This window comes from Conger conger, chromosome 14 (genome assembly GCF_963514075.1).
Source record: "Conger conger chromosome 14, fConCon1.1, whole genome shotgun sequence".
In the NCBI taxonomy this organism is placed as follows: Eukaryota; Metazoa; Chordata; class Actinopteri; order Anguilliformes; family Congridae; genus Conger; species Conger conger.
Window position 1 is genome coordinate 17,963,984 of NC_083773.1, and position 23,731 is coordinate 17,987,714.

The 23,731-nt window shown below is 43.1% G+C and overlaps 2 protein-coding genes across 6 annotated transcripts; one reads left to right on the forward strand and one right to left on the reverse strand.

Annotated features, from left to right (window-relative positions):
• Nucleotides 1-1,904: 1,904 nt before the first annotated feature.
• Nucleotides 1,905-8,265, reverse strand: LOC133110166 (suppressor of cytokine signaling 2-like). 4 transcript variants are annotated; one of them, XM_061220066.1, is made up of 3 exons: nt 7,901-8,265; nt 4,138-4,406; nt 1,905-3,171 (listed from the first exon to the last, which is right to left on the reverse strand). In XM_061220066.1, exons 1-3 carry the CDS (start codon nt 7,930-7,932, stop codon nt 2,702-2,704), a joined length of 771 nt encoding a protein of 256 aa, XP_061076050.1. In that variant the 5' UTR covers nt 7,933-8,265; the 3' UTR covers nt 1,905-2,701. The 4 variants fall into 4 exon arrangements, with proteins under 4 accessions (XP_061076050.1, XP_061076049.1, XP_061076051.1 ...); XM_061220065.1 differs by lacking the exon at nt 7,901-8,265 and adding an exon at nt 6,610-7,057; XM_061220067.1 differs by lacking the exon at nt 7,901-8,265 and adding an exon at nt 6,011-6,603.
• LOC133110167 (diphosphoinositol polyphosphate phosphohydrolase 1-like) lies at nt 7,980-23,642 on the forward strand. 2 transcript variants are annotated; one of them, XM_061220069.1, is made up of 5 exons: nt 7,980-8,716; nt 10,800-10,910; nt 17,329-17,373; nt 17,925-18,009; nt 18,743-23,642. In XM_061220069.1, the coding sequence occupies exons 1-5, from the start codon at nt 8,618-8,620 to the stop codon at nt 18,937-18,939; spliced, it is 537 nt and encodes a 178-aa protein (XP_061076053.1). In that variant the 5' UTR covers nt 7,980-8,617; the 3' UTR covers nt 18,940-23,642. The 2 variants fall into 2 exon arrangements, with proteins under 2 accessions (XP_061076053.1, XP_061076054.1); XM_061220070.1 differs by lacking the exon at nt 7,980-8,716 and adding an exon at nt 9,221-9,243.
• Nucleotides 23,643-23,731: the final 89 nt, after the last annotated feature.

Here is a 23,731-nt window from a genome sequence, read left to right on the forward strand (position 1 = left end):
CCCAAATTAAGTTTATCTGGAGGCCCTTTTCACTGATGTTTTAGGGCCTCTTCTTAATGGTGTATAGGGGGACTTTTAATCATTGGAGGTCCTCCAGGGATTCAAAGTCTCCTTTCACAGCATTAAGGAGTGGCCCTAGTAACAGAAATTAAAACCAGGAATAACTAACCACCCTCTAGAGCAGGGGTGTCAAACTCCAGTCCTGGATGGCCACAGTGTCTGCAGGTATTTGTGGTTTCCTTTAAATCAGCAGCCAATTAAGGCCTTGAGAACAAGGTGTGCGGACTCTTTAGCCAATTAAAGACTTTGAAATCTATCTCTCGTACTGAAACACACCAAAAACTAGCAGACACTGTGGCCCTCCAGGACTGGAGTTTGACACTTCTGCTCTAGAGCAGGGCTGCCCAATCCTGTTCCTGGAAATCTACCCTCATGTAAATTTTCACCCCTGCCCTAATTTGGCACAGCTGATTATCGTGATTAGCAACTCGGGAAGATCGCTGGTGCTCACTGTTGAATGAGGTGTGCTCTGTTAGGGTTGGAGTGAAAACCTACAGGACGGTAGATCTCCAGGAACAGGGATGGGCAGCTCTGCTCTAGCTGTTGAATGAGGTGTGCTTTGTTAGGGTTGGAGTGAAAACCTGGAGGACGATATATCTCCAGGAACAGGGATGGGCAGCTCCGCTCTAGCTGTTGAATGAGGTGTGCTTTATTAGGGTTGGAATGAAAACCTACAGGATGGTAGATCTCCAGGAACAGGGATGGGCAGCTCTGCTCTAGCTGTTGAATGAGGCAGCCAGGTGTAGTAACACCCCATCAATGTACATTGTCATTAGCATAGTTATGTCTCAGAAATCTGAAAATTACTGTGAACGAAAATATATTTTAGGGGTGAGAGAGTCCACATTGATCATATGGAATTGCACTGTCAAGAGGAGCTAATTGTTTTCACTTTCTCTCTGCTTTAGAAATCACTTAAAAGTTCATATCCATGTGTTATATAAAGCTATATCTTTAAATTAGCCAGGTTGTTGTAATTAGCCAGGTCATGTAAGGATTACGCATTTTTTCCAAGATGGACTTGATAATTTTCAAAAAAAAAAACCCAAGCCCTTTGTTAAAGCCCTTGCAAACCCCGGCATATGGCGGAAATGTACTTCGGCGTTCGGCAGGCTGTGTCCTCTCTGACCTCAGTTTCCAGGAACCTCCACAAACAGCTTATCCACCATTCCAGGAAAATAGTCAGTTTTTGTGTTTTTTTTTTTCTCTCCCAGAGGTACATAGCAACAAGCCTGATTCATTTCATAACTGTAAAGGAGTAAGTGCTGCACTCCATTTTATCTCTCTGATTTAAAGGACCGGCAAATGCATAACATCACACACACACAGACGTGATCAGTTTTTAATGGATGTTAATATTATTGTGAAATAAATCATACATTTATTGAGCTGATGTCAGAGGCTACTGTGTTACTTTGTTCATGCATATTCCTTGTAAGAATGAATATTTATTGTTGGTGATTAATATCCTTCTTCCTCTTCTTCTAAGGCCATTTCATTTAAAAGCATATTATATTAATTATCAGGTGCTAGAGGTGGTATAACACAGCAAATGGTGTTGTACAAAAATATTTAAGTGGATTTTCAATCACTGTTCCTTCCTTTTGATTGTGTATTGGTGATATGCAGTGTATCTTGCCTTGATGGTCTTTTTACTCAGGATGAGACTGGATCAAATGAGCAAATAAATAGTTCTGACGACCAGAACCATTTACCATTTGATCATACTGTAAATTTCAAACTGGGAGAAAAAACCTCTGCTGAGGGTGTCACCAGGTGTAGAGAAGCATCACTCCTGAAGAGACTGCACACACTGCTTTTTTCAGATGTATCCTCCAGACCAATTGTAATAATCCACAATATTTTATTATTACCATTTTGGCCAGTTTAGTATTCCTTACAAAACAGCAGTGACTCATCTTCAATACAGATGCCCCATAATCAAACAAATGTTTTACTTCACTTATACCTTTCTGCCTGTGGGTTCTATTATCCTGCCTTATGGTTAATTCAGTTTTGTCAAGCAGGATGTAGGTAGCCATCGACTCTTGAATACAAGAACAATGGCAACACATTATGCCTTACAGTCACATTGTATAAATCAAAGTGCACCATATTATAAAAATGACAGGTGATAAAGGTTTTGATAACGCCTCTTCATTCACCGTGAAGAGTGAGTCTTTCTTGTCATTACCATCATGTGGTTTCAGAAACAATCTGACAGTTCAGCACCCAGAGGAACAGGAAGTAAGACTGGGCTTGGCAGTGTGCTCAGAGAACAGCAGAGAACCATAGAATCCACACGCGTCACTGTCTGACCAGCCAGATCCCCTCTGTGTGGAGTTTGCATGTTTAGGTTTACTCCAGGTACTCCCGTTTCCTCGAACACTGAACAACAATGTTTGTCAGGTTAAGTGTGCTCCTGCTGTTGCCCTTGACCAAGGCACTACACTGACCTCAGAACTGGAGTTGGACGCTGCATTGTGGCTGCCCACTGCTCCTCAGTAACTAGGATGGGTCAAATGCAGAGGACAAATTACCCCATGGGGTTCAATAAAGTATATGTTATCTGAAGTCCAATAAAACGGTCCATGATAACGATAATAAAAGGATGCCATCCCAGAATGCAGTAGCGCTCGCTCTACAGCAGAAAGGGATACTCCTGCAGGAAGTCCTTTAGTCTCCCTGGTAGCGGCAGGTCCCGGGGGGTGTGGGAATGCTGGTTGATGGCGATCCGGCAGAGGTGTTGCAGACTGGGGGCGGCCCTGCGCAGCGGTCGGAGGAGTCTGAGCTGGAGGGAGCGGTCGGGGGCGTCCTCCTCCTCCTCCTGCCCGGCAGGGCGGGGGTGACTGCAGGCCAGGGCGTAGTGCTCCACCAGCTCCACCGCCCCCCCGAACCTCCGCAGGCGCGGCCGCGCCAGGGCCAGCGAGTCGAAGCCAAACTGGCCCCCGCTCCACTCGATGCGCAGGTGTGTGGGGCCCAGGCTGGTCCGGACCGACAGCGTGAGCAGGTACCCCGGGTTGGAGCTGTCGCGCAGCAGGAAGGTGCCCTCGTCAGCCTCACTCAGCAGCTCTTTGGCCTCGGTGGCAGTGATGGGGCCCCAGTACCAGCCTGCAAGAGGATACGTCATTACAGCCTTTACTGCACTATCTTGATAGATCATATACCATACACATATCCGTACTATATTCATTCATCAAATGAACTCAATCAATCAATCAATAATCAATCAATCGTGCGAACAGTCCAGAAAGTAGAACACCAAGTAGAATTATTCTGCTGTTCTGTGCAACTTCGGAATAAGACTGTGACATTAGTTCTATCCACAACTTTGGAACTCCATTTGTTAATGGTGATTAGTACACTACTGGTATAACTTTAGAGTTTGTCTTATGGCTACTTTGTTACACCTGATTTATGCATGGGGACCATGACATTTGCCAACTTTAGTTTGTTTGTTATTACACAAAACAACATTTGGCACACTTATTCTTTATTCAGGACCTCAAAAAAGAAATCAAATTATGTAAACATATTCAGATTGGATTTTTCCTTGTACACCGTGGAAGGTATTCTTTTTTTTAAATACTCTCATACTCAAGATCTCAATCAATGATTATATCAATTACACTTTTGGCAAAAACGCATTGTACTTGCTTACATCCTGAATTGAACAAGAGCTTTTACATTAATTGGAAAACAATAATTCCTTTAATGTATTATGGACAGATAAAGGCAGATTTTACAATTACAAATCCCCTGTTAAATTACAGTCTATTCCCTCCGATTAACATTGAGAGCGACGTATGCATAAGAGTAGCTAAATTACATAACTGGGACTTGGAAGGTTGGTGGTTGAAGCCCCAGTGTAGCCACAATAAGATCCACTCAGCTGTTGGACCCTTGAGCAAGGCCCTTAACCCCACATTGCTCCAGGGGGGATTGTCCCCTGCTTAGTCTAATCAGCTGTACAGTGGATGAAAGCATCAGCTAAATAACTAAATATTAGTATTATTATTAGAGCAAAGGCTCACTGACACTGATAATGGCATTCTGAGACAGACAGACAGCACTGACCAGACTCCTGAAGGTGGGCCAGCGCCCTCTCCACTCGAGGGGCATCCACCGTGGACCCTCCCCTTCGCAGCTCCAGACTCTGGTCCTTCAGCCGGATTGGGGCGAGGGATTTCCCCGGAATTAGGTTTGGAAGAATCATAGGGACATCAGAGGGCCTTGGGGTGGGGCGTCTGGAGCTGCCTGGAACCCTTCCCCGGCCCTGAAGCCTGGGAGTCTCTGTCCTGGTCTCTGGTGTTTGTGAGACGCACTGCATATGCCCCATCCAAAACCTACGAGATAGATCTCAGTTCATAAATTAACCCTTCAAGGTCAGAAATATGTGATTAGAGTGTTCTTAACTGAACATTCTAATGCTGGTGTAACAATCGCCGCAGGTAATTAAAAGCAATGGAGTTCTAGAACACTGACTTCGAATTTTAATGAAAATAACTTACTCTTCCAAAAGTTAAGATTATTTTTCTCCCACATACATTAGCCTATATGGTGCTGTGTGAATCACACTCTTAATCCCTTTTAGGTCACAGATATTTTAAATGTGAAAAAAATGGTCATTACATATAAAAGGAAAGATAACATCATATAACAAATGATGCCAATGTTTTTGGTTGAAAACACATCTTCAATTGTTTGTCTCGTTTTTAGTCTCATCACAAAAAAACTAACAAAAAAACCCCCAGCTTGATCTGTTCTAACATCAAGCATGCAGACATGCATTGTTTTGATTGTTGGTTATAGCGCCCAGCTTGTTGTTTATATTTTGGCTTCACTTCATTCATAATGGTAAGCTTTTTTTTTTTCTTTTTTTTTTGCCGTTGTTAATCTGAAAAGAAAATCTAGATAATGTTGGGCTAAATATAAAAACTAAGAAGCCACTTCCACACTGTGATCCCATAATGTTTCCATGCTGTTTTCCATTTCCAAATATAGTCCTATCCACAAAAGTGTAGTGAATTTAGAAATCACCCGTGCTGTGATTGAATAAATCTAATAATCACAATGATTAACAATAATTAATGTTAATCAAACAACACGGCTGAAAAATCAAAAAGTCCATTTTTACACTGTTCAGTCCCTGCGCGAGTCCTGGGTGCGTAACTTCACGCAAGGGCGTAGATTAGAAGTGAACGGTGCCAGATCAAAATCCCTTGGCGAGTAAACTTGCACATCGAGTTACCTCTATATGCCTGCCTCCAATGTCCCCTTTTGTGGATTTTTTAAAAATTGCGGCAAGTAGCACACTAGCAGAATTATCTAAAGCCAGTCGTTGATTTACCTGAAATAATTTCACAAGAAGGAGGTATATGGCGAGTATTCTTGAAGGGGAGCACCAATTTAACTATTTAAGCAAGATCTTACAAGTTGAGATCACAATCAACGTTCACTCTTAAATTTGTAGGCTAAGCAAAAGTAGGCCCATGCAACAGAATTCCGCAGACAAACACAATAGCCTACGTGTTACACACTAACTGCAATGCATTATTTTAAATTAAATTATGTACTAAGGCTCGTTTACTAAACTGACATATATTCTGAAATTCAGTTTTCTGAAAATTACCCAGATAGCTAGGCAGAAGAATAAGCAGAAAGATAATAGACAATGAAACCCCTCGTTTAAAACTGCATGCCCACGTTTTAGACTACATAGGGGATTGTTGATTTGACTTGCGCAATTAAATGTGAAGTCCGACGTGACAATTATTTAAATATAATCGCTTATTTTTAAATTCCATTCATCAAATGACCGCATTGGTGTTGGAAATAGGGCATCTGTATTAGGGTACTGATATCCTGTTAGAAGACAACTGTTAATTGTATGCTACTGTAAGTGTAACATTTAAAAAATCACATTAAAAAATAGCTGCCGTTATCTCACCTCTTTATCCTCGCAGCCAGGGTAGTGGTTTTCTGAGGTGTCCGAAAAGCTTAGTATTTTCGATGTAATACGAAATTGTATGTTTCTGTTCTATTGTGTGCTTACATCTTCAGATCTGTACATAGCTACACCCCAATCTAAATAATATGCTACAGCATAAAGGCGAAATGGAACAAATAAGTAGGCTAACACTACATTTGTCGTGAGAGCAAACGAGCCAGTCTTTTTGGTTGCTAAGAACAGAGCCAAAAGATTGCCACGATAATTAGGCATTCATACATTTCTAAAATAAAACGTAAAATATATCGCGGAACTAAGAGGCACGGTTCCTATATCTGGTTTGGCTCATAGCTACGGAAGCAATTATTCACGGCTAACTAGCTAGCCATCACAAAGCTTCGGCGGCACATTTCACTGCAAGCAAAAGTAACTCTTCTGGCAAACTATGGGTCACACATTTCTTCTGTAAAGAAAAATGACGACATCTATCCACTGTAGAAATTAAGTGTGTCTTTCCATAATTCTGTCCTGAGAATTTCCTATTGGGCCAGCTCGCCTATCTCCGAACTGGACACGTTTCCCTTGTGAAAGGAGCGCACCTCTTTCCAGGAACATTCCCAGAAAGGCTAGTCACATGGGGTTGTCTTTGTTCTGGCGCTGGTCCACCAATCCACGGGCCAGACGGTGAGGTCACTGAGTGCATCTCTTTCGCTCCCGGTTGAATGTCGTCGTTATATTTCTTGAGACACAAGTGAACTGGATCTATTTCTGACTTTTTATTTTATTTTTATTGAAAGCACAAATCCTTCGTTAAAAAGTGTATTACCACACATCTACACCAAGAAGAGTGTAATATATGTTTTTGCTAGCCGACTAGTTGGGGGCATTTTAAGACATCAGCCTGCAATTCATTGTCACCGCTTGTGAGCAAGCCGCTTGTCAGACCCTTCAAAAGTGTGTGTGTGTGAGTGTGGTGAGGGGGAAGTGTCACCCTTTTTACATATGCAATAACAAAAACAAGTATGTAGGTTATTAAGTATTGACCGAACAGACGCCCATCTTACTCTTTGTGACACTGACGCGTGGTAGTTAAGGCTAGCTGTTGGTACATGTGCAGTTTGGTTGTGCAAGCTTGCTAAGTATACGGTATAATGAAAATCTGCTGACATTTTACGCAGACACCATTTCACGAAGTGCTTCTTTCCGGATCTAACCGGTGCGAATTTAATCGCTCAGCACGTGTAGGCTAGTGCATACTATCATTTGCCCCATCGTTCAGCCATTCTCTCAATAAATGTTACTAATCTAGTCTAATTACAGAGACAATTTTGATGAGTTTACCAAAATATCTAAAAGAGACGAGAAGTCATACGACCGCTATATAAGGTATAGGTTCGACTACTGTCGCCCATTAAAACTGTAGTAGTAGCGTAGTTGCAGTCGTAGTGCCCCCGTGTGGACAGACAGCGAACTGGTGGTGCTACCGCATTTTTTTAGTTTAGTTTTAGTCTACAATAAGAACAAAGCGCCTATTTAAATAAATCATCTGCTTTACATGTGTCGTTTATGTAAATAATAAAATGCAAACATAATTTGGTGAAATAGGTTCGCTGAAACAACACATTTATTGTGCATGTTCTGTGCTATTATATGTGCAATTTGAAATGCTTTCAAGATTTAGTGGCACAGATTATCTACTTTAAAGAAACACGTACTTGATACTAACACACAAACACTTTCACATCATTACCTTTGAGGTGTTTAACGTAGTCACTCCAATTTTAGCATCCCTACATTGGCTACTAACACATTTTACAATAGATTTATTTGTAAATATTAATGAATTAATGAAAATATTAAATAATTGATTTGAAGGTATTCATTACTTACAAAGCATTACATGGGTTGGCTCCTGAATCCATAAATTACGTTTTAATAACCTATAGCCCTCATAGATCACTCAGGTAGGCTGACATAGTGGTCGGTGATCGTTTTGTCTTTATGGGAAATGCAGCTAAGCAACGACATCAAACCGTGCTTTGTCTTATATTTAATGTCAGCTGTGTCCGTACTTGGCAATGGTAAGCTACTCGCATTATAAAGCGTAGCCTACAGCAACGTTATTTAATGGGCGTGCTGCTGGAATACAGCGTTTAGTTCTCTATCGTGGGCGGACTACCGTTCTTCGCCTTTATCGACAACTTGTGAACTTGTAGCCAGAATTCTGCTTGCGGCTGTGCGCCACTATTATGGATTAAATGTAGCCAATGATCCACATTGACTTCTGTGATCTTACTGCGTAACCAGCGCCATAAGCGCAGAACGCTCCTGCGTTGTTTCATTTGGTCAGTGTCATTCTCAAAAAGGAAATAAGTTGAACGTTTAGGGCTGCTTCATAGTGCAAGCCGACCTCTACGCGACTTGCGCAGTGCTCTTTTCAACGGCGTTCGTGTCTGAGATGCGCTTGGCTTTGAGAAAATGAAGAGGAGAAGAAGTTATTGCATTTAAGAAAACGCCGGGGGTTGTCCTTTTACCGGACTTTACGTCGAAAAGCAGCGGCGTTTTTCACTAGGTTCGGATTCAAGTTTCGGTCCCAGGAGACCTGTAATGATGAAGCTAAAATCGAACCAGACACGGACTTACGACGGGGACGGCTACAAGAAACGGGCCGCTTGCCTATGCTTCAAGAGTGAGAGTGAGGACGAGGTAAGGCCGAGGCTCCGGGATGTAAGCGTGTAAATGGGCCGCGACTGGGCATTTAAACACCGGCATGGGATCCCGGGTAATTTAGTCAGTGAAATAAAGACACGTATTTTGAAAGTGCTGATCGCTGTTTCAATGAAATCCAACAGATGACAGGAGGTTTCTTCGCTGTATTGCAATGTCAGTATTGTGCAGCTACCCTAAAAATCTCTGTCATTGTCGACAAATCGTTAACAAGATAACTAACATTACATAGTAATTTAAATGTTTAATTGCGTATATAAGGGTAAATACTAGCAAAGTAGACGAGTAGGTTGTCAAGATCGAGGGCAATTAAGCGATATATGTTATGTCCAGCTAGCTGGCTAACGTTAACTGGTTGATGTTAGTATGATGTTGCTACATTAGCCTAGCTAACGCTATGTACCGCTGACCGAAGATAGGCTAGGCTATCTAATCAAGGCAGGTGGTCTATGTCTGTCACGATTTAGGCTAATCAGTAGCTAGCCGGAAAATACAATATTAAATGGGTACGTTGTTAGTTTGTTGACTAACTTTATGATAACAAAGTTTGATTGATTTTGATTTTGCTTAACGTTAGGCTTGCGAATGAGCTATACCAGTGGTCATCTGTTCAGACGGCTAAGTTGGCTATCTGACGTTGACTGAACACATTCGCTGTCTGTCAAGCTAGCTAGCTCGAGTATGTAAGTTAATGTTAACTAATGGCAACGCCACGACCTATAGACCTTCCCCTTTTCATACAGGATGTCTCGTCAAACCATCCATTAAATCTAGTGTTAGCTAGCCGTTTAAATTGGTAGCTATAGCACCGTACCAGATTGCTAGTTGGGTAATGACCCGATGGATAACATTGTGCAGGGGCAAGTAGCTATTTACTCTGACAGGTAGCTAGCTAGTATTGTACAGTTGGTCATTGCCGGTCTATCAAGCAAATTGTTCACGATTTGTGGGTGGAAGCGTTAGGACTGGGGAGACGTACTTTCTCAAAGGCACTAAAATATGTTAATGTGTTACATTGAATGAGCATTGAGCGTCTCCACTCGTTAGCTTGACATCATGGGTATGGATTGAGTAACTTAAAATGATTTGGGTTTTTTGAAGAAGACCGTTCATAGTTCATGCGCATAGTTTTCTATTTCGTACAATGTATTCTGGCAATATGTAAACCTTTAGTTCCAGTAACTGCATCAGGCACATCCATTTTACGATCTTCAGCTAATTTGTCTGATGGTATTTGTTTCTGATTTGTTTCTTCCCCCTACTCAACTCGAAAATAATGTGACCTCATATTTGAAGGACAGCAGTTCAGTTGGCTCTCTCTGAACCATTAACACAATTAGTTGAGCTAAATTGGTTGGAAACCAATGCAAGCCAAATAATTGTAAAATTAGAGGCCAGTGACTACAGACAAGATGGTACCCCCTTGTTATCTTGCCCATTATTTTGTGGACACCGCAAGTACAATTCCATTACAAGGTGTGTCTTTATCTAACTGGTACACCCAACCGAAACGCTGGTTTCTGTTAAGAAATGCATGATTGCAGTTAATAAGTAAGCAAGATGCCTAACCCCCAATTGTTCCCAACAAGCAGATTGATGCCTTGCATTGCAGCCTTTCACCATTGGTGTGTGAGTGTGTGTGAATGGGAATGAGAGGCAGTAATCGTAAAGCTCTTTGGATAAAAGCGCAATAGAAATTCAGTCCATTAACCATGCATCTAAACACTTAAAACTTACATTAATTTATCTGACACTTTTATCCAAAGTGACTTCCAGTTGATTAGACTAAGCAACCCAATCCCCCCCTGGAGCAATGTGGGGTAAAGGGCCTTGCCCAATGGCCCAACAGCTGCACATAACCTTCCAGTCAAGCACCTTTGCTACTAGGCTATAGGCTGCCCCAGAAATGCATGTTTGCAGTTAATACGTATGTGAGTCTGAACTGAACTCATTTTTTATTTCCTGGTTACATCTATCAGGACTGTGTGGTTTGTCTGAACCGTGAAGACTTCTCGATTGTGACATAAGATTTATCGAGTCCCATGACTGTTGCGCTCCACAGGTGTTGCTGGTGAGCAGTAGCCGACACCCAGATAAGTGGATCGTTCCTGGTGGGGGGATGGAGCCTGAAGAGGAGCCCAACATGGCCGCCGTTCGGGAAGTGTGTGAAGAGGTAGGGTTAGCCTGGGGCATGCGTCGCGATGATCTACCGGCAAAGGCGTTTCTTCTCACTCATTTCAGGGAAGCTGGGAAGCCATCCTGGGTCTTCACACTCTTGAGGGCAGCACTGTAGTATTATAGCCAGAAAACAAAAAACTGTAACTCTGAGATTTCAGATTCGATTCACAGGTGTGGCACTACCATTGTACCCTTGCGGGAGACACCCAAATTGCTTCAGTAAATATTTTGCTGGATGGATTTTATGGCAAAAACTGTTAAGCTTGGCAATTTGCCCAGGCTTTTGTGAAAATTCTAAAACTGTTTAAAAAAAAACATTTAAAAATTAAAATTAATGAGATGGAATTGAGTAGCTATTATAATTTATTTTAATTGTTTGAACACTGCAAATGTACGCCTGCCTTTATGTGGTTGGTTATTTGAGGTCAGACTGTCTCTACATGGATTCCTTGTACAGGAGTTCAGCATGTGGCTTGGCTGTAATACTGACTGGTAGATGCTGAATGGTCAGCATACCAGCGTTGTTTTAGTCAGAAGATGATCCTCCTGGCCGTGAGTGTGTGGATGAGGCTGGGCTATGGAGGCAGGGTGTCACCCCTCCTCTTGGATAGTCAGCATGGTGGTGGTGGGACTGCAGCTACATTAACATCTAGTTCAGGTTTCGCCCAACCATGTAAGTTGTCCCACCAAAGGCATCTAAATTTCTTGTCCTGCGCATGACAAGGTGGTGATGTAAAGTCTTGGAAATGTAGTCGCAAGATTTGAGACCTTCCTATTTTCCCCCTGCCCCCTGCCCCCTGCCCTTTGACCTGCAGGGCTAAGGGTTACAACCCCCCTTCCCAGACATGCACAGCAGGGGGGTTTGGGGGCAACTAAAATGCCGAAAGGTTGGGTCTCCTCCATTGCAGGGGTGGGGGGGGCGGGGGTAACTTGAGGACACCCAGCCTGAAATCGTCCCAAAGCCTTGCGAGGTGCGAGTGACTGATAGGGCGCTAAACCCATATTAACCAATCACCTTTCATTCTGAGGCTTGGCCACGCCCCATGTGGCCATAGCTCTCTGTTTGACTAGTGGGATAACCTTTTGGCATTCTCACCCTGTTTATCACTCCGTTTTGTTCACAGCTCTTTGCAAAATCAAATTCCCCTTATACATTTTGACTACACTTGCTGATTATAGCGTGGCCTTCTGTGGCTTCTTGGTGTCCCTGAGTTAAAATGCTGCAGGGTGTTTCCTGTATAGAATTCTGAGGTGGCAGCCTCAATCAAATTTTTGTGCTGCCTCCAAGTTCCGACTTGATTCGGCAAGAAAAACATTATGAATTCTAGTGTTGCGCTGGGTGTCATTTGTAACTGCAATGGAGGCATTATAGGAGGCATTGTGCTGTATCATATTCAGCACAATGCACCAGGAAAGGCACTACAGAAGAAGAATGCAAAGCTACAGCACTGGAAATTTCTTCAAGATGGTGGTCAGGGGAGTGTCTTTACCGAGCCAATTCACCTGAAGCAAAGGTGTTAATGTGATACAAGATGAACCTGAGACAAACTGGACCTACAGTGCAGTCAGTTCAGGACCCGGTACTGAATTAAACAAGGCTGCCCTTGGCTGGAAGTTATAGAAGCAGCAGCTGTTGAAGAACTCCTTATCAGGTACTTGTAGCAAGGTCAGTTGGATAAGGTCATCTGTTATTCCTCATCTGAGCCCTCTCGAACACTCATCAGCTAGCTGGTCTTGCTGAAAATGTTCCATTTACCATCAGTGGGAACGCAACTTTGATTTAACCTTCGTTATGTTTAGGGTCAATTTGACCTCAATTCAATGTCTGACATTTCTTCAAACGCAGTTCACCTTTTATTTTTTATTTTTGGTAAAGGTTTGCAGTAACTTTCACTTACTGCACCTAAGGCTTATTTGTCATAAAAGCAGTAATACAATCTTAACACAATATGAAGATAATAAATAAATAATAATTCATTAATTCCTGCATGTATGTCATGGCAGGTGATTGTAGTTATTCCTGGAACTTTATCCGGCTTCTTATCAGTTCCTAGCAATGTGTTATAATCCAGCGGTTTGGCTGTGTTTGTTGTTCAAAAGAAGTAGGCTAATATGATTGAAATGCCTTGGACATTGTTCTGTAGCTTTAGATGTCATTCCACTCAACCAGCTGATCTCTAATAATGCGATGTTATCATGGCCGTGCGGTGACCTAGGAGACGTTTAACCCAGTCTGTGCTTTCGAGGTGTAACTGTAGTCGCTCTAATCGCTGCAATCAGTGGTAAACAGTCAGCAGAACGGGACTGATTAGACCATTCAAAGAGCTTGTGCAAGGGAGAGTCTCTGACCGAGAGCTGTCTGGCCTTATCTGAGAAATGGGTGGTGTTGGTGCAGGGCTTTGTTCTGGCCCAGCAATAAAACACCTGATTCAACTAGTTGCACTCTTGGCAAATAGGCCAAGTCAGTGAGGAATTAGGACAGTAATCTCAGTACCAGAGCTAAGAGTTTGATAAAAAGCAGAATTGGCTCCATGGGCTGGAAATCATGGAAGTAGATATTTGCCTTCTTGTGTGTAGGCGCTTATCGATACCTCCTCATAATCCACCCTCACCTTGGGTACTTCTTCACAAATTTCCTGTGTTTTGGGTCTGTGCCTGCCTATCGGGACCGTTACAGCATTGGTACTGATATAATTCCCTATGTTTGAGGTCTGTGCTGGTCGGGAACATTATGTCATTCGTACTGATAGAATTCCCTATGTTTGAGGTCTGTTCTGGTCAGAAATGCCATGGGTATTGATAGAATTCCCTATGTTTGAGGTCTGTGTCTGACTATCGAAAACATTATGTCATGGGTATTGATATAATTCCCCTTTGTTTAAGGCCTGTTCTGGTCGGGAATGTTATGTCATTGGTACTGATGGAATTCCCTATGTTTTGAGGTCTGTGCTGGTCTGGAAGTTTTTGTCATGCTACTGATAAAATTCCCTATGTTTGAGGTTTCTGCTGGTCAGGAATTTTATGTCATGCTATTGATAGGATTCCCTATGTTTTGAGGTCTGTGCTTGTCGGGAATGTTATGTCATGCATACTGATAGAATTCCCTATGTTTGAGGTCTGTGCCGGTTGGGAACGTTATGTGAAGCGCAGAAGGGGCTCGGCATATCAATGCTCAGATTCTTGGCTGGTGCTGTGGTTTTCCGCCTTACTCTGTTGACAGACGTCATGTTCGGGGGGATGGTATCTCCGCTGGATCAAACTGGGCCAACTGCCGTCCTGTTTGATTGCCCTCTTTAATTCTGGTTGATTCATAGCTTTAGAATTCAATTGAAATTATTGCTCACAAAAACAATTTTTTGAATAATCATAACCATGGAAAAAAATGTTTGTTCATCTTTTAATTAACAGAAGGGTGGGATATATGGGTGCTGTAGGGTAAATGAAGGGAGAAGAGGAGAGGGGGTAAGGACTGACACACACTGTTACTAATGTGGGATGTGTGCACTTACTCAGATGTTCCCTTAAATCCCACATCATAAATCCTGTCATCATAGAACATGAGCAGGTAAGGGGAGTGTTGAGTGTTTAACAGTCACAGGGCGCTACACTAACATTCCCTCCAAGGAGCACACATGCTCCTATGTTGAAAATCTTTGGCACACACTAATGCTTCCTTGTTGGTAGATGTGCTCAAATTATTTTTCCAAATGTCGGTTTTCAGGAGCAAAGGTCTTAGAGGCCTGGGTCACCAATACCCAGAAGTCTCAGAAGTCTTAGGCACCCTAGACTTTGTTTTTTTATATATATATATATATATATATATATATATATATATATATATATATATATGCTTATTTTTTGTATGTGTTGGTATTAAAGAACACTTTTGAGATTTCCAAATATTCATTTTCTGAAAGATTTAATTTTCCAGACATTTTTGTATTTAATTTTAACATATTACTGTAAACAATTGACTACTTTTTACATAAAACCTTGATCTAGGCTGTCTGAGATCAGGAGCAAGGAGCCAACCAAAGTCTGCAGAAGAACTGTGGCAAGTTCTCTAACCTGCTTGGCACAACCTCCCTGCTGATTGTCTTAGCCAACGCTGTCCTGCAGTTCTATATCTCGTGATGCAGTTTTAACGCCGAAGGGTGGTCACAAAAATATTGATTTGATTCAATTTTTAACTATTCTGCCAAATTACTGATATGTAATGTAAAATGTACAGTATGTTTATTTATGACCTTTCATTTGAATTTTTGAAAGAATCTTATCTGTACAGAATGTTATACATATCTAGTACTGTATGACTGCTTTCTTATACACTGTGCACACTGGGGTTGAAACCAGGTTTTGGGACACTTACAGTTTCAAAGCTGTTGCCGATTGGGGGCAGTCGGTCCCCCAAAGAAAGGGTTGTTTCAAAGCCTACAAACTGGTTTTGGTGTAAAGAGTTGTGTTTTTACCCGTAATGGAATGTTTCTGGTGGCATGGCACAGGTTTGTTTTATGATCCGATATATCCTATGTATTGATGTTGTTATGAATGGAACGCCATCACCATGGACCATGGAGCCTCGAGACTGACTGTTGTTTCATCCCCCCCTCCTCCCCCGGCTTACACTGTCCCCAGTCAAACCATACCGTGTGACTAGATGCCCTGCTCATTATGAGTGGGGTTTATATGCAGTGATATAGATAGTGATGGTGGAGATAGTGGATATTGAGATCAGCCCCTGGTTTATTAATAGGCGGAAGCTGAAACCTGAAAGGGTTATGTGGGGCGGGGGTGTCGTCAGGAGCTAATACTGGCTGAACGCTGTCCCAGTGGGCTGCAGGTCATCACCTGCACGGGCGAAGGCCTCACCTGTCACCTGCGAGGGAGGAGTGTTTCTTTCACTCTATCACTCTGTGCTCTCAGAATTTGCCTGTCCTCCTGAATGTTTTTGGGCATAATGCAGTGATGCATGATGAGCCAGTTGCCTTTCCATAGACTGTAGAAGCATATGGGCAAAGTGACTGATGTCACCCAATGACTTTCAGTGGGCTTGTGAGAAGTGTTTTGATGCTACAGAAGTACAGTTGTTATGCCGCCATGTTGTAGGAATTGGAGCCAGATACTGGACTAGTATACACTATAGTAGATGGGATATATTTGCTTGCTTCAGACTAGTTTTTTGGTCAAACTAATGGGGAAAATGTGGAAATAATGAAAGACCTGTACTGGCACTGGAGAGCACCATCTCTCAATACCAGATAGATTTTCTCACACTCAGCGCTTTACAGTGATGAGGGGTAACTCACCTCAGCAACCACCACCTATGTGTAGCACCCACCAGGATGATGCAATGGCAGCCATTTTATGCCAGAATGCTCACTAGACATCAGCTGGGGTGGAGAGGGAGAGAACAATTTTTAGCCAATTAAATCGGCGGATCGTTACGAGGCTGATTGAGAGAGACATGTTGGGAATTTAGCCAAGACAGCGGGGAACCCCCTGCTCTTTGTGAAGAGTGTCATGGGATCTTTTTTGAAAACAGTGAGCGAGGACCTCGGTTTCATGTCTCATTCAAAAGATAATGTCCCTATTACCACACTAGGGCATTGGAGATTATTTGTCCAGAGGGTAGACTGCCCCCTACTGGCCCACCAACACTAGTTAAAGCAACAACTTTGTTTTCCCAAGAGGTCTCCCATTCAAATATTAACCAAGCCCACACCCACTTAGCTGATATTGGTATGACCAGGAACTGATCTTCAAAGACGAACCCTGGTCTTTGCCCCCTTGGTTTGTTTATGCGTTACGTGAATGATCATGGAAAAGCCCCCCAAACCCCCCCCACCTCTTTCCAAAAGGACATTGCTTTTCAGCTTACAAACCTACAGAGCGTATTGTTCCATCATTTTTCCTGCGGTCAGTTGCCTGTCTGTGGTCACGATATACTGCTGTGCGTCTGTCTGCGAAGCCAGCCCCGTCGTCTTTGGCGCCTTAAAAGCCCCCGCCCTTCCCTTCACGATTGGGTCATGCTGACCCATCAAGTGGGTCAAGGCAAGGGCTTCGCAGAAACCAAGCTGTGTAAACTGCAGGTTGCTATGGTTACCTGAACCCGAGCACTGTGATTGGCGGCTGAACATTCATCATCGACAAACAATGGAACCACATGATACGTGGCCTTACGAGTGTTACAGTGTGCTGTGAGGGTAAAGGGGGGGAAAGAAAGCTTGTATCACCAGGGAAACGGCCGCTAAACATACTGTGCTCTTCTTGGAAACGAAATGACACGAGATGAGAGTTCCCACAGGCCCAATTTTTTAAGCCTAGCAAAGGTGAGATTTCTACAGGCCGATGCAGTGTCTGGACCTCTTTATTTATTTACTTGCCAAGGTCTTGTGCTCTCTCTATTTCAACAGGCTGGTGTCAAGGGGACATTAGGAAGACTGGTGGGAGTATTTGAGGTGAGTCATTACAGTATATTGCTTTAGGGTAGTTGCATTACATTAGTCATTTAGCTGATGCTTTTATCTGAAGTGACTTAACGTTGATTAGACTAAGCAGGGGCCAATCCCCCCTGGAGCAATGTGGGGTTAAGGGCCTTGCTAAAGGGCCCAATAGCTGCATAGATCTTATTGTGGCTACACTGGGGCTTGAACCACCAACCTTCCAGGTCCCAGTCAAGCACCTTAGCCGCTAAGCTACAGGCTGCTCCATTGTTTCTTAGAAATGTCCATGAGATTTTTCTTTTAAGCTCATACCAGTTATGAAGAGACAAGACAAAAAAAAAATGTAACAACTTTACGTTTCTCTGTAATCCATGGCCATTACTGGAGTCATTTTCACAGGGCTTCTTTGAGAAAGCACAGGTTTGGCTAAATGGATGAAGATTGGCCGAGTATAGGTGTAAGCCACTAATGGTGGCTTTTAACCAAACATTCCCTGTTTCTGCCATTAGAACAGTACAGTGACAGTAGAATGTGACATTGTCCTCTTTACCTCCGACCCCCTATAGAACCGAGACCGGAAGCATCGGACATATGTGTACGTTCTCATCGTAACGGAGGTCCTGGAAGACTGGGAGGACTCGGTCAACATCGGTAAGTGCTTCTCCTATCGATCCGTCCAGGAAGAACTGAGGATTACAGGAGGAGACATTTGCGTTGCGTGAGTTCCAGAAAATCGTTCAAGGTCTTAGACTCGTGCAGGGCTTTCAGGCTTTCCGATCCAGGCTCAAAAGCATCCAAGAGGATGGGGGGGCCATCAGTTAAAAAGTGTTGCATTTTAAAAATGGGTTTTATATTTTGGAATATTTTCTCAAACCTAAAGTGATTGCATATGAAATATGGCCAGGCTCCCTGTACAGCACTTAACTGACCTGACTAACTGTAAAACTACCTGGGCACTGGCAGCCATGTTGCTAGGGACCAGCCTGCCGACCAGTAGTGTGGCTTTAAAGGGCTCTCTGTGGGGAGGCACTAGTTAGTGGTCCAGTACGTCTGTCAGGCTCCCACATTCTTTTACAATGTTTCAAAATATTTATAAACTGCAAAGTGTGGTAAAGGTCACAGGGAAAAAGACCAAGTTAACCGTGAACAAACCTTTTCAGGTTTTGCAATGTCAAAGTGGTGTATTCACTACCAAAGACATGCACAGTTGCTCTATATCTTGGCATGTGTTCATCATGATTTTTCTACTTTGGACAAAATCCAAATTGGGCCTTAACGTAAAGTTTAATTGAAACGGTAAATTAATCTATTTGAGTGGAACTATGTCATCAATGCACCTAACAGTCATAGTTTAACCCTATCTCCTTCTGTTTGTTGTTGACAGGAAGAAAAAGGGAGTGGTTTAAAATAGACGATGCCATTAAAGTCCTGGAGTGTCACAAGCCTGTGCAGGCCACCTATTTCGGGGGCCTCCAGGAGGGGTGCCTGACCAGCAATGGGACACCCTTGGTGGCCACGCTAGCCGAAGACCTCTCGCCCGGCTACAGCATCACCCAGAGCTCCATGCCGGGGATCAGATAACTACCCCGCCCCCCGGACAGTGCTGGAGCTCCTGCCACCACCCGCTCTTACTCTTCCTCCGTTATTGTCTTCTGCAAACGACAGACCCCAGAGCTGCTTCGCCCCGCTAGCCTTCGGTGCCACGGGACACGGACGCAAGACGTTACGAGCTGTTGGTTGAAGATTAAAAAAACAAAACAAAACAAAAACAAAAAAACTAACAAAAAAAAAAACCTTTGTAAATGTAAAGTTTTCTTTTTCTTTTTATCAATAATTGCATGACACACCCCCCCAGTCATCCTAAACATAAAAGTTTATTGAATACAAGAACTACTTTTTATTGTTGTGCCGTAAAGTGTAAATGTAGTGCTTTAGCTCGAGTCTTTCAGCGTCTTTGTTTTGGTTACTTTTGTGGTGCGTGTGCGCTCCTTCTCCCCCGACAGGCAACGTTGTGCCATTTCCTGAATGGCAGGAATTGTGGGAAATGACTTGTTCTGCATGAGCACTGGTGTTTATTCGTTTTTAATGTGGTTTGGGTGATCTGATGTATCCCAGTGGAATGGGCTTAGTTTGGCCTTGGTGTGACCATGTCCTGGTTCTGGGGCTTTTCAGTTCTGATCACATCCTCGTTGCTCTTTGACGGGTTTTACAGAAGCTTGGAGTGAACATTTTTCAGTCCCATCAACAGCAGGGGTAAGTCTCCTGTTTTGCGGGGTCTCATGTCCTGATTTCGGGGCGCCTTCTTTCCCAGAGTCTCAGAAAGGACCTTGTGAGTTCAGTGGCTCAAGTCCTTACTGTGAGGTTTGGTTTAGTTTGGGGTCATTGACTGAGTAGAAGAATTTGAGAACTGGGAAAACATCGGTTTGTATTTTTTTGAGGCCTTAGAATGTAAATGGATGTGAATCGGAAGCTAAATATTAGAAGTGAACTAACACGGATGGAAAAGCAACTTCATTGACCCCAACCCCCAACCATGAAAAGCAAATACATGGAAACCCTTTAACATCCAGTCACAGATGTGAGCACCCCCCCCTCCCCAATATCTAATGAGGGAGTACTGTTCCGCCACCCCCTAACCCCAACAAAAAGAGAATTTCTTGTTTGTCATCAACCTCCAAAGGTGAAATGAGATGCTACAGCCAAATGAGCAGTAAAGTGTGTATTGTGCATGAGGTTTCTGGGAGAGCAGGGAATTGTGGCAGATTCTGAACAACCTCTATCTGGCAACATTTACCCCCTTATGGTCTCTAAAACGTCTGCATTATCGTGATTTACTGATGTTTGTGTGTGTGAGTGTGCGAGTTCTACCATATTTAAAGAAGCTGGATGTGTCTTGGTTTGCTTTACCTCTCGTACATCTGCCCCAAAATCTGGTCCAGTTCCACCATTTTGTTTTGGCTGATAAGAAATGTTTACGTTGTGCTCGTGCCGTTTGTGTCCTTCTCAAAACACTGGACACTTCTTTTAGACTCTGTGTTGAAGGTTTCTTTTCAATGAGGTCTTAATGGATTTTGTTTTCAACTCTTTTTAATGTCTACATCTTGTTTTTCGTTTGTTGCTGAAGAACCATCCTAGCATGTAATTACTTGCTTAACACTTAAAAATCTGCACTGCATGGGTCCCTGTGGTTTAAGGCCTACCTGATTTAAGTGTGGAATCTGGCTCAGCTCCAGTGAAACTACAACACCTCAAGGCTTCCTTTCAGCACCATAGAGAGGTTGAACACCAAATGAAGGCACACCCTCCTCCTGACCCTTCATGCCTCCATTTCTCCTCTAGATGCCCAGGATTATGAGCAAACCGCTACCACAGTCCCCTTACTGTGGGGGGTCACGAACAATGAAGTCTTCTGTTATTGGTCGTTTTTCCCATGGGTGGACTGAACTCAACACACATCTGTCGGCTTCTGTTCGGTCCCTGGCCGTCTTGCATCTTTACCCAGCCAGCCCAAAAGATTATACTTTTTTTGTGTTGGTTAGATCTAGCCAGCCGGATTGTTCAACAGAGTTGGCTGTTTGACCATAAAGCAAGAAAGGCGATGCACCTTCCAGCCAGAGTACAGCCTTGGCTTCTCTCTGCTAATTGCTGCTTTTTCAGATGGGTCAGGTATCCCTCCTGTGTTAAGTGGAACTAATGAATGAGGGGGTGGTAGTGGGCTCAGTTTGCTGATCATTGGGCGGCATCGTGAAGTTTGTAGACGTAACATAGACCTACATTGCGTCTCCTCGGGCGTTTTTAACCCTGGTCTTGTTCGTGACTAATTTAGTGTCACCCTTCGCCCTTGAACACAGAGCGATTGATCGTTTGCGTTCTCAAAGCACGATGAGACGGCAGGTAATTTGCTCAGGGTTTTGTTTTGTCTTTTGTTTGTTTTAGTTATTTTTTTGTATTGGTAAGGCACATATTGAACAAACCAAGCCAACATTTATTTGGGGAATGGATGTTGTTCCAACCTTTACAAGATGGCTCTATCGACTGTTTTCAGGGCATTGTCCCGGGCCCATGGTCAGTGGGTTTATTTGGTCATACGGCATTGGGATGGGATGGAAGGCAACAGGATTCTGGAAAATCAAAACTACTAGTGATGGACCCACTGCTCATTTTCAGTCATCCTCCAGTGGTGGAGATGCTTCTCTCCCCATCCCTCTCTTGACCCTCCTCTCCTTTATCCCTCGCTCTCCCCCTGCTCATTCCTCCCTCCATCTCTCTCTGGCTCTCCAGAGAACACCCAGAAACACCCCATACTTTTGTGAGTGTTCATTTTAAAGCTCCTCAGTCACTGGGCTCTGCTAGGATATGTTGGTCCAGGTCATCATCAGGTTCTAGAGGTGTGTGGTAGAGTGCCAGTGGAAGTAGTAGGAGGGTCAGTGCTTTTGGGTAAAATGTTTTATTGCAACCAAAAATACATGGGTCAGGCCCAGTGCATCTCAAGTTAATCACAGTTAAAATGAAAGTTCTGACATGGTTGAAAGGGTACCAAGGATGGAAACAAACAAACAAAATATTTCCTCATTTCTATTCAGCATTTCCAACTTGAAACTGGTTTTAATTACAGTAAAGGGGGGGGGGTGGCGGGTGGTGGGTGGCAGCAACTGCTGATGTATTAAATAGACACTAACAAGCCCCTTACAAGGCTGAGTTGTATACACTTATTCTCACTACAACACTGGGTGCCTTCGTTGTATTTTTTTGTACCCTGAATACAAGTTCATCTAGTGATTTTTTTTTTTTTTTCCATTTGATAAAGTGTTTGTTTGGCTGGAAATTGAATGCTACTGTAGTATTAAAATGGAGCTCCTTTCGGTCTGTCAAGGGGTTTGCTAATCAGATGGGTTTTAATTATTTTTGTCAAGAAGGCCTTGAGTCTTACTGAACCTTTGCCTGCTGGAAGTATTTCACCAATTAACCCTAAACTAAGGATGGCTGTGCTGATTTAATTGATGTGTGTGTATGGATATACACATATGTATAAACCCAATGTATGCTGCACTTGTTCTGCACAGTACTGTAATCTCATATAATCAGAGATTCTAAGAATGTGAACTAAATCGAGTGTGTGTAAATTAATGGGTAGGTCAGTGTACAGCAGGAATCATCAAATCAGTCCTCGAGGTCTGGGAACTGCTGGTTTTCCACCTTCCCTTTACCTGGAGTCAGGTGTGACGATAGTCTGGTCAGTGGCACTAATTGTTCAGCTAATTACCGAGGAGAAAAGAGAACCAGGGCCAGATTTGGATTCAAGGTCACGATTTGATGATGGTTGGTGTACAGTCTGAAGTTAGTGAACACTTCTTCTCATAGACTAGGGCTACCCAACCCTGTTCCTGGAGATTTACAGGAGGTTGGTTTTCATTTCAACCATAATTTGGCACACCTACTTCAAACTGAGTGAGATCTCTAGCTGCTGAATGAGGTGTACTGGTAGTGAAAATTTACAGGATAGATCTCCAGGAACAGGGTTAAGTAGGCCTCCTGTGTATACTTCATTAAGTGTTACTGAGGGTTGTTCCCCCCCTCCCATATTTAAAGCCTTATGTCAGAGTGAAGTAAATCCATGTTCACTTTGCTTTTATCACTGGCATGTTAAGAAATCAATTTCAGAATGAACATTAGCACCCTTCCATTTAGCCTTGCGTCCTGGTGGTCATTTTAAAATCAGGAAGTGCCAGATTCATCCAGCACTATGAACACATACAAGTGTGTGGGAGGGAAGTGTGTGACTGGCTCCACCTAGCGTTGAGGGTACTCCTCAGCACCAGACATGTCGAATTTTGAATGTATTCTCATTTGAAACAAACCACCTGTCAAGTTTCAAATCTAATGATTTGCTCATTTCATTCAGGAGGGCCCGTCCCAATAAACGAACCAGTGTCCAGGGCCGTGTTTATAGCAGGTGTGCTGCTTCAGACACAGCCAAACAGTTTTGGTGAGAGGGATCCATGCTGATCTATTAAGAGCAACTGTGCATGATTTCATTTTTTGGTTGGTACAAAACATTATCACATTTTGAATAACAATGGTCTCCCTTTCAAAGTGTGGTGAGGAAAAGTCAGCACTTTGCTGCAGGAATAAATCCTCCATTTCACACCATTTCTGTCCTAAAGGAGAATGTCACTGGAATATTTTTGGCCCCACTGGGGGGGGGTTGTGGTATAAATCCATACAGGACTGAAGATTGTAATATAAATGTGCCAACAAATAAAAACACCAGTATTTCACAGCGATTTTCGTCTTTTCCTCTTTCACATTTGAATCGTGGTGTTCATTTGACTGGCTTTTCCAGCCATCCGACAATTCATTGGAGTTAAGTGAG

What these genes read in the sequence shown, in the direction of transcription:
- LOC133110167 (XM_061220069.1), top strand. Translation starts at nt 8,618, where the DNA reads ATGATGAAGCTAAAATCGAACCAGACACGGACTTACGACGGGGACGGC. An exon ending in TTCGGGAAGTGTGTGAAGAG is followed by an intron (nt 10,911 to 17,328) that starts GTAGGGTTAGCC and finishes CTATTTCAACAG; the next exon opens with GCTGGTGTCAAGGGGACATT. An exon ending in GGAGGACTCGGTCAACATCG is followed by an intron (nt 18,010 to 18,742) that starts GTAAGTGCTTCT and finishes TGTTGTTGACAG; the next exon opens with GAAGAAAAAGGGAGTGGTTT.
- LOC133110166 (XM_061220065.1), bottom strand. Translation starts at nt 6,713, where the DNA reads ATGCACTCAGTGACCTCACCGTCTGGCCCGTGGATTGGTGGACCAGCG. An exon ending in GGGAATGTTCCTGGAAAGAG is followed by an intron (nt 4,407 to 6,609) that starts GTGCGCTCCTTT and finishes TCTATCTCGTAG; the next exon opens with GTTTTGGATGGGGCATATGC. An exon ending in GGCCCACCTTCAGGAGTCTG is followed by an intron (nt 3,172 to 4,137) that starts GTCAGTGCTGTC and finishes ATCCTCTTGCAG; the next exon opens with GCTGGTACTGGGGCCCCATC.